Genomic DNA, 9,177 nt, shown 5'->3' on the forward strand with positions numbered 1-9,177 from the left:
CATTTTATAGGGGAACCCCTTGGGAAAAAATCGAAAAATTGAAAAACCATATTTAAGCAATGGTTTGAATGAGAAAAGGAGCTACTTAGTTCCCTGATTGCAGAACTGTATACTATTTCCAGATCGAATGAGAGTTGGCAGAGATATGCACATCGGAAGGGGCCAAAGTGGGGGATACTGCGAAAACGCAGCATTTTATAGGGGAACCCCTTGGGAAAAAATCGAAAAATTGAAAAACCATATTTAAGCAATGTTTTGAATAAGGAAAGGAGCTACTTAGTTCCCTGATTACAGAACTGTACTCCATTTCCAGATCGAATGAGAGTTGGCAGAGATATGCACATCGGAAGGGGCCAAAGTGGGGGATACTGCGAAAACGCAGCATTTTATAGGGGAACCCCTTGGGAAAAAATCGAAAATTTGAAAAACCATATTTAAGCAATGTTTTGAATGAGGAAAGGAGCTACTTAGTTCCCTGATTACAAAACTGTACACTATTTCCAGATCGGATGAGAATTGGCAGAGATATGCACATCGGAAGGGGCCAAAGTGGGGGATACTGCGAAAACGCAGCATTTTATAGGGGAACCCCTTGGGGAAAAATCGAAAAATTGAAAAACCATATTTAAGCAATGTTTTGAATGAGGAAAGGAGCTACTTAGTTCCCTGATTACAAAACTGTACACTATTTCCAGATCGGATGAGAATTGGCAGAGATATGCACATCGGAAGAGGCCAAAGTGAGGGCTATGAAAGGATGAAAGGAATTTATGAAACTTGTATAAAGTTTCCCCTATTTTGTTAATGATTTTCAAGCCTCCTTAATTAAAAAACGTAGTTTTTAGTTCTCAATTATTTTGATGTTTATTCACGCTTGTTGTTCTTACTTTCTCCACTCACCAAACAGAATATTAGAAGTCGGCAACAGTAAAGTGTGGCATAGTGTCCCTTTTTCTATATTTATTGCATATTTCTGGCTCTTCACTCTACTGTTGCCTGAAAGTTTTGTGGACATTTGGAGAATTAAAGGAGAAAGGATGTAGAAGGGACATACAGTTGGGTAGAACATACATAACACATTCCTCAAATCCTACGCTGATTTTTCACTGTTTTTGGTGTCATTGTGTGGGTGTTAGAGGTGTTTTTGTGTGATTTTAAGGTGTACTAAATTTTCATTTTTTGGTTTTTTTGGGGTTCTGCACAATTAAAAAGCTCAATTTCATGCTTATCATATAAACGATTTAGTTTTAGATCGCTAGGTTAGTAAATGTTTAGTTTAGTTTTGGATTCGCAGCTGCTGCACTTAAAAATCTCATTGCTTTGATTCAAGTTTAGTAGTTTAGTAGTTTGTAGGTTAAGGTTAGGCTAGGCTTTCGATATCGATAATTCGATAATCGATTGTTTTTAAGATCAACGGCTTGAAAGTTCCCGATAGCGGCGGTTCCGAGTGATAAGTGAAGAAATAGGTGAGAGGGCATGATCGTTGTCAGATGACTAATAGTTTTGGATGAATAGTATTCTCATATGGAATATAGATAGCATTGTTGTATATGTGGTATGTAGATAGGGGTCAGAGGTCGTCAGACCTCCGATAGTTTTGGATTGTATATCTCGTATTATGTATGTATGGTATTTAGTGGGGGGAGTTGAATAAATATGAGAGGCATAGAGCTTTTGTATATATATATATCTAGTAGTGTCCTGGGGTAGTATCGTTATCTCCTCGTCTCGTTATCCTGTATAATCGTTATATAATATGCCACGGCCTTCTGCTTTGCTTAACTTCATATAAAACTAGTTATTTTTTTTGGTTTTCATAGTTTTTGTTTCGTTTTTAATGTATATGCATGTATTAATTATGTATATATTGATTTATGCGGTATGGTGTGTATGTCTAAGGATGATTTTCAATCACTTATTGTTACGTACGGTGTTTGGTATAACATGCTTCGCTTGGACTAGCTCGATGGCCGTTACTTTCTTGGCTTTCTCCGTTTCATCTTTAGTATCATCTCCTCCTCTAATCTAACCTTCTTCATCGTCTATACTCCCCTCATCTGGTTAACATATATTTATATATATAAAGCATTTTTGGGTTTTATTCATCTTCTTATTGGGGTTTCTTGGTGTTCAACTGAGCAACGAAAACTTATCGCACAACTTTGCCGTTTTATGGCGATGGCCGATTAATCGATAATCGATAACCGTTAGCTGCAAGCGAAGCACTGAGTGCGGAGCAAAACGGGGGGAGAGCCTAAAACGGACGGATTGGTACCGTTACGTGTAACGGTTAACCGTTCGATGCCTGTTCTTGTTGTTGTCTCTTTTTTTTTTAAAGTGTTTTTCTGTGTTTTTGTTTCTCATTTCGTTTTGTTATCGTTATCGTTATCGCTATCGTTATCGTTATCGTTATGCATAAGTAATGGCCTGAGGTGCTCCTCCTAATCGAGATCAGTTTTTTTTGTGTGGGTTTTTGACCCCTTATCTGTGTGTGTGTGTGTTCTTCTGAGTGACTTTCTTTCTTTTTTGTTTTTTTTTTTGATTACGCCATTATTATGCAGTTACATATATATGCAATATATATATATATCTAGATGTCTATATATTTTATATAGAAAGTGACCATCACATACGCACACATGAACACCCGTAAACCCTCAGGCATTCATGTGCAAGTGTGTGCTTTTGTGTGTGTGTGTGTGTGTTTGTTGTGCCGGTGTGCTTTGTTTGTGTGTCTGTGTCTGTGTCTGTGGGTGTCATGGCTATATGTCCAAATATATATATCTTTATTTAATAATATATAGTGGTCCTATAGCCCTGGGTGTTTATCGACTTTGCTTAGCGGGTTCAACTGCAGCTCCGTCTAAGGCCGCGTGCTTAGAGCTTCTTGTACCAGTACAGATAGTGCTCGCCATCCTCGACCATTAGTTCGTCCACACCTGGAAAGAGGTGAGGGTTTTAATTGGGATCTCTAGAAAGGATATGTCTAATTTCAAAAATTAACAAGACTTGGCAGCACTTGAAAGAACTAGACGGTACTTGGTAGCACTTTTTAAAGGAGGAAAAGGAAGTTAAGATCTACTTAAAGAAACCAAAATACAAAAAAGAAAATGGTAGGGATTGTAAAAAGGATCTTTCGGGTGGGATCTATATAGGACTTGTGTTATTTTAAGCTTTAGAAAGATTAAAAAATCGACAAAACTTGGCAGCACTTGACAAAACTAATCAAAAATGGGTAGCACTTTTTAAAGGAGGAATAGAAAGAAGTAACCAACTTTGTAAAATATTTAAATAATTATTACTATTTAAAAAAATTATAGATAATTAATAAATGTATAATTAATTAATTAATAAACTTCTAAAAACTTACCAACAGGCGCAATAAGCTGATTCCCAGGCGTATTGTTGGGATCGGGCAGCTCCGGAAGCCGATAGAGTAGCCAGTAATGATACCTGAATTTAAAAAGATATATTATCTCAAGGATACTAAAGGACATGAGAAGGTAATACAAACCCTCGCGGCTCCTCCTTCTTGCCGTATAGGGTGTGCACGTAGTGTCCATTCGGCCATTCACGAGCCTCGAAAATGAATCTGAAATGGAATAGAAAGGATATATGAATGAAAATATATAATAATCCTTCGAAAGGACCTCACCTGGGATCCATTTCGGCCGCCTGGGTCATGGCCTTGAAGAAGCTGGTGTTCTTGGGCGAGACCAGCGAGAGGGAGAAGGCCTCGGTGACGTTGGAGCCCACCCACAAGGTGTACGTGTAGGAGATGTTCTTCCCATCCGACTCCTCGGCGGAGAAGGTCAGGCCGAAGGGCAAGGCCAACTTTGGTTCGCCATTCTCTGCGGGAAGATGGAGGTTATAGTCTGGAAAGGACACTCAAGGACTTAAAGCTCACCTGTGGGGTCGCTGCTTTCGCGTATCACATGGTCGCACTGCAGGGCACGCACGGCGCCCAATCCCTTCCAGCCGAGGGCCAGGATAATGTCCGCCGTGAGGCCCACCCCGATGTCCGGCTCCTGGCCATCCTGAAGCGGCTCCTCGCTCCAGCCCCCGTCCGCCCGCTGGCGACTCAGGATGTAACGGGAGGCGGCCGTCCGATTCCAGTGGCCTGCTGGGTCGTACTCCAGATCCTGCAGAGCCTGCATGGCCAGGGCGGTGCTGCGCAGGGAGCCGAAGCTGCCGCGCTGATCCTGCAGACTGGCCAGTCCCCGGGCCGGCCGGCGAACAAAGTGCTGCAGGTGCCGATGGCGGTGGTCGGTGACGATGCACCTCAGGGCCAGGATCACCATGGCAATGGCGTCCACACTCTGGTCCGTCACGCCGCTGGCGATGTCCAGCAGCCGTCGGATCTGACGCTTCCGGACGTGGGCCGCCGAGCTGCAGGCGGAGAGCGTGGTGAGGGCGAACTCCAGGTCCTGGGCCGGCTCGTGATGCTGCAGAGTGGCCACCAGGTCGTGGCCATGAAAGTGCTTCGGATCCTTGCACAGCGAACCCAATGCCAGGACATACCGCGCCAGCTTGTCCAGGTCCAGGGGCTTCGGCAGCGTGTGGTGGCGATCTAGCATGGCCAGTATCTCGATCTCCATCTCCTTCACGGACAGCGTGTCCTCCAGCTCCTGGATGATCTGCACATGCCCGTCGACACTGTCGTTGGGGTCCCTGCCGCCGGACAGCTCCTTGGCCAGGATCACCACATGGGTGTCATTGCCCCAGCCGTAGTCCGAGGCGCGTTTCTCCTTCAGCCAGTCCAGAGCCCGGAGTATCGCCTCCTGTTCCCCCTTGGTGGGCGGGGCAGGTCCTATGATCTGCGGCTCATGGGTTCCGTTGGGCGCTGTGGCCGTGGCCAGGATACCCTGGACTCCGCCGGCAGACTCCTCCGCCCCGGCAGATGTGGCTGTTGTTGAGAGACTGCCGCTGCTGCTGCTGGTTGGTTGTTGCATGTTGCTGTTGTAGCTCATGTTGTAGCTGCTGCTCAGGTTGAAGTTGCTGATGCTGACACTGTTGTTCGCGTTGGAGTTGCTGCTGCTGGCCACCTCGTCGCTGGCATCGTTGTTGCTGCTCAGAGTAAGGTTCTCCAGGTCGGAGGCTGTCGGCGCCGAGGCAGCTGTGCTGAAGCTAACGGGAAACGGAGCCGCCACCGACGCCGCCGATGCGTTGAACGCCGAGGCTGGCAGCGCCGCCAACGTCACATTCTCCGAGGCCGTGTAGCTGGAGTTGGCCATGGCGCCTCCGTTCCTCACGAGGCAGAGGAGCACGGGCAGCAGCAGCGACAACATCTTGGCCAGGATTCTAAAAGGGATATAATTGGGATTATTATGAAATTTATACAATTAAAAAAAAGGTTACAAAAATGGAGGTACTACTTTTAGAGAGATTTCATAAGAAAGGGATTCATATTGACTATATTTTTTAAAGAAAGTAATACTATTATTTAGCTAAAATAATATTTATAAAGTTTGTTTTTTAATAAAAATTAAAAAGGATGCTTGGAGTCTTATAAAAAGTAGGAAACTTTCTTGAAATTAAAACAAAAATGTTTACATTTTTAAAAGATACTTAAATAAAACAAATAATTAAACAATTTCAAGCCATAAACAACAAAAATTCTTCTTTATTTACAAAATAATTACTTAAAAAATAATTAAAACAAAAAGTAAACAAGATGAACCCCTAACCTTCAACAAAAAACTCAATTAATTCACAAAATAGCTTTCATAATTAAATTGCGAGATGAGATCGGCTTTAATTTAATTGAATTGCTTTGTCGCAGGATAATAAAGGACGAAAAGGTAAGGGTGGCCAGGGGGTGGGAGGAGGAGGCAGGAGAAGGCAAGGGAGGCAGGCGAACAAGAGAAAATTGAAAGGAGACAAGACGACAGAGGCGTTGCCTTGAACTGAATTTTGCAGCTCACGTCATGCAACTTATCGAGAATTGCCTGTGCGGCGATCGATAAGCTTGGCCCCTGACCCTTGGCTCCCGCCCTCCCCCTCTGCCCACTGTTACATGCCTCATGCCACCTGCTACCTGCCAGATGCCACCTCCCAGGACCTGGCACTTAGTCATCAAATCAAATAAATGCAACAGCAACAACACGGCCCCGTAGACAAAGTCCTTTTTTTGGGTTCGTTTGTGTTGGTGAAGGGTGGCATAAGGATACCAGAAGGGTAGCTCAAGTGCTGCAAGGATATAGGGGGGGCTGCAAAGAAGACGGGACGGGGGGGTAGGGCGGCAGGACGGCAGGACGACGAGGACGACAACGACGTTCAATTGCCTTTGACAATACAGAGTTCATTGCGGGGCACAAAATCACACAAAAAAAAAAAGAAACACAGGCTTACATAATAATAATACAATAACAACACAACTCACAGGGCGAAAAGGATATCCCACTACGAATCGGAGACGTAAGCTATATATTCCGAATATAGCTATCCGACTTTTTTCTTTTTACTTCGACTCTATATATGCTTGTATATAAATGTCCTGGCGAGGTGTTTTGTGATATTTCCGTTTCCGGGGGCTAAAAGGCGGGGGTCGGGGACGAGGGGGAATATCCTTTGTTCTTCCCAACAAAAAAAAACAACAAAATTTTTGGGCACAAACAAACGGGAATTAAAGTTTTCCGGACTTTTCGTAAATTTTTTTCGTTTAATCAAATTAGCGGACAGGGCGGGGACACTGTTTTTATAATTATTTTTTATTCCGTCTAATTTTTGTGTCCTTTTTGGCTCGCGTCCTGCGTTTCTGCGATTTCCGTTGGGGCGAACCTTTTAGCTTTTTTTGGCCCCCGCGGCATTTACCAACTCTGTTTTTTGGCGTTTCTCAATACCCTTTCCGGCTAAGCGTTTTCCAGCACTCGTTTTCTGCAGGTCCTGCAGATTTCACAGGATTATCTTTTTAATTATTTTATTAACTTCAAAATTATCTAATAAATAGCTAATTATGTTTGAGTTTTAATTTTTTGAAACATTTTGCAGCACTTTTCTTGTCCTTTTCAATGGTAGCGTTTTAGGCGTATTTATGGTTTGAAACATTGTTGTTGGTTTCATTCCAGGACTCTTTCGCAGCCAGGACATCTTTTAGTACTGCTACCTACCGATTGAGGGCGCTATTTGTGCTTTCTCTTCAAAGACAGGGTCGTTTGTCCTTTCTCTTTTGAATTTGTGCGCCTTTTTGGAGATTTCTTAGCTTTTTAATATTTAAATATTGTTTTAATATTATTAAATGTGATAAACTATTTATATATATTTATTATATATTTAATATTAAGAGTAATATATTTTGTTTTTTGAACTTTGTAAAATAATAAAGATTGTAGCAGCAAAAGTTTGTAAGGATTTTGTTTTAAATTTAAAATAAACTGTGTTAGTTTTAATTATGCCTTATTATATTATATCTATTTTATTTTTAAAAAATAAATATAATGATAAATATTTACGTTAATATATGGTTTTATGGCTCATTTGTTAGACCTTTTATTTAATATTATTTATATATTTTATTTATTTTTTTTATTAACTGCAACTTGTGGAGTTGTGTGCTGTTTCTATTTCCCTCTCCTGTCCTTGACGCTGTCTCTGAGGCCAAAGTGAGGCCAAAATGAGGGTGATATATATATATATTATTTGTGTGTGTGGGTTGTCCGATCCCCAGTCAGTCAGTCAGTCAGTCAGTCAGTCAGTCAATGAGCTAGCTGGATATGTAATTCGATATAGTTCTGTGTTGGCCGCAAAAGCCGACAATCAAAATGCCGCCGAGACCGTCCGACCGCCAAATGGACGCCGCCCTGTCCCTGCTTCCCCCTCTTATACACCACCCTCCTGGCAGTACCATATCCATATCCATATCCATGTCCTGATTCCAGACTTGCCGATGATGATTGCCTGTCATTTTGGAACGTTTGCGAGCAATTAAAAGAACAAGCATCCAGCCATCCAGCCAGCCATCCAGCCATCCGTATCGGTTACCGCCGACAAAATGGAATGAAATCTATATGGGGAATCCGGAGACCGGCAAGGAATGAACAAAGGAAGGAAGTTGGAAGTTGGGAAGTTGCCAGCCGCTGCCCGCGAGTCCTGTGATCCCATTGTGCAGTTATGACAGGCGTCCCCCTTTTAGCCGGCAGGATCTCTTTTCCACAATAAAACACACCCAAGGGAAAATGTTTGAAGGGATTATTATGGGTTCTGAATGGGCCAATCGGATATTAGCAGGATATGCTAATTTATTCCCAGAAAGTGCTCGAAAATGCTAGAGGGTTTTTATAACTAAGGGGGTTGGGTTGTACTTTCTTATATACTTTGGTTTTATTTTTTAATCCTTACTCTTACTTGACTTTAAAGTGAGATAAGAAATGGTTTATAAAATTAGTGACGAAATTACTTTTATTTTTAACATATATTTTTGGAGATTATAATCTCATTTATTAATATTATATTTATAAATAAGAAATATAAACAAGAATGGGAAATAATATAAACATTTATTTGTTTTATTTTAAAATTTAGGAACTCTTACTTAAAAGCTTAAGATTATTTGTGACAAGAGCACTATGAAAAAACAAGAAAAGGTAAAGTTTAAGTTGAATAAAGGCATTAAAGATAATAATGTAATATTTAATAATATAAATATAGTACCAATTAGCAATATTTCTCCCTGGCTGTATAATTTTTTCTGTCAAAGTCGTCGGCCACTTCAAAAAGTCGGGGCCCGAGCTTTTGTCCAACTTCTTGGACGACGAACTCCGCCGAGTTGGCCTCTGCTCCTTAGTCCTTAGTCCTTGTTTTTGTTTATTGTTTATTTTGTATGCGGGATCCTCGACAGCTGGCTGCACGCACAATTAGAGGCGATTGATCCTGGAGGATTTGCGGGTAATCCGGGGACAACTCTTTCGTATCTTGTATCTGTAAGTGGGTCTATCTAAGAGCGGCAATCGCAGCTATTTAGCTTCTCGGCTTAGACTTAAATGGTGGCCTAAACATCCTTTCGGCAAGGATATCAGCTCTCGGCAATCGGAATCCCTATTCTATCATTCAATTGTCTGTTTCCGCCGACTCGCACAGAAAAAAAAGAGAAGAGAAAAGAAGAAAAGGAAGCACCTTCAGCTCATTATCGGAAATCTTGAAATCATCGAAGGATGATTCTTTCAAGGAAGGCGAGGGAGT

General features: G+C 42.0%; 1 protein-coding gene across 1 annotated transcript; it reads right to left on the reverse strand.

The window, feature by feature from the left end:
- Positions 1–838: 838 nt before the first annotated feature.
- LOC6502221 (uncharacterized protein CG3556) lies at positions 839–6,814 on the reverse strand. The gene is made up of 6 exons (XM_001965971.4): positions 6,383–6,814; positions 3,908–5,301; positions 3,656–3,851; positions 3,515–3,592; positions 3,371–3,453; positions 839–2,939 (listed from the first exon to the last, which is right to left on the reverse strand). The coding sequence occupies exons 2-6, from the start codon at positions 5,286–5,288 to the stop codon at positions 2,878–2,880; spliced, it is 1,800 nt and encodes a 599-aa protein (XP_001966007.1). The 5' UTR covers positions 5,289–5,301; positions 6,383–6,814; the 3' UTR covers positions 839–2,877.
- Positions 6,815–9,177: the final 2,363 nt, after the last annotated feature.

The sequence above is a fragment of the Drosophila ananassae genome, chromosome XL (assembly GCF_017639315.1).
Source record: "Drosophila ananassae strain 14024-0371.13 chromosome XL, ASM1763931v2, whole genome shotgun sequence".
NCBI lineage: Eukaryota > Metazoa > Arthropoda > Insecta > Diptera > Drosophilidae > Drosophila > Drosophila ananassae.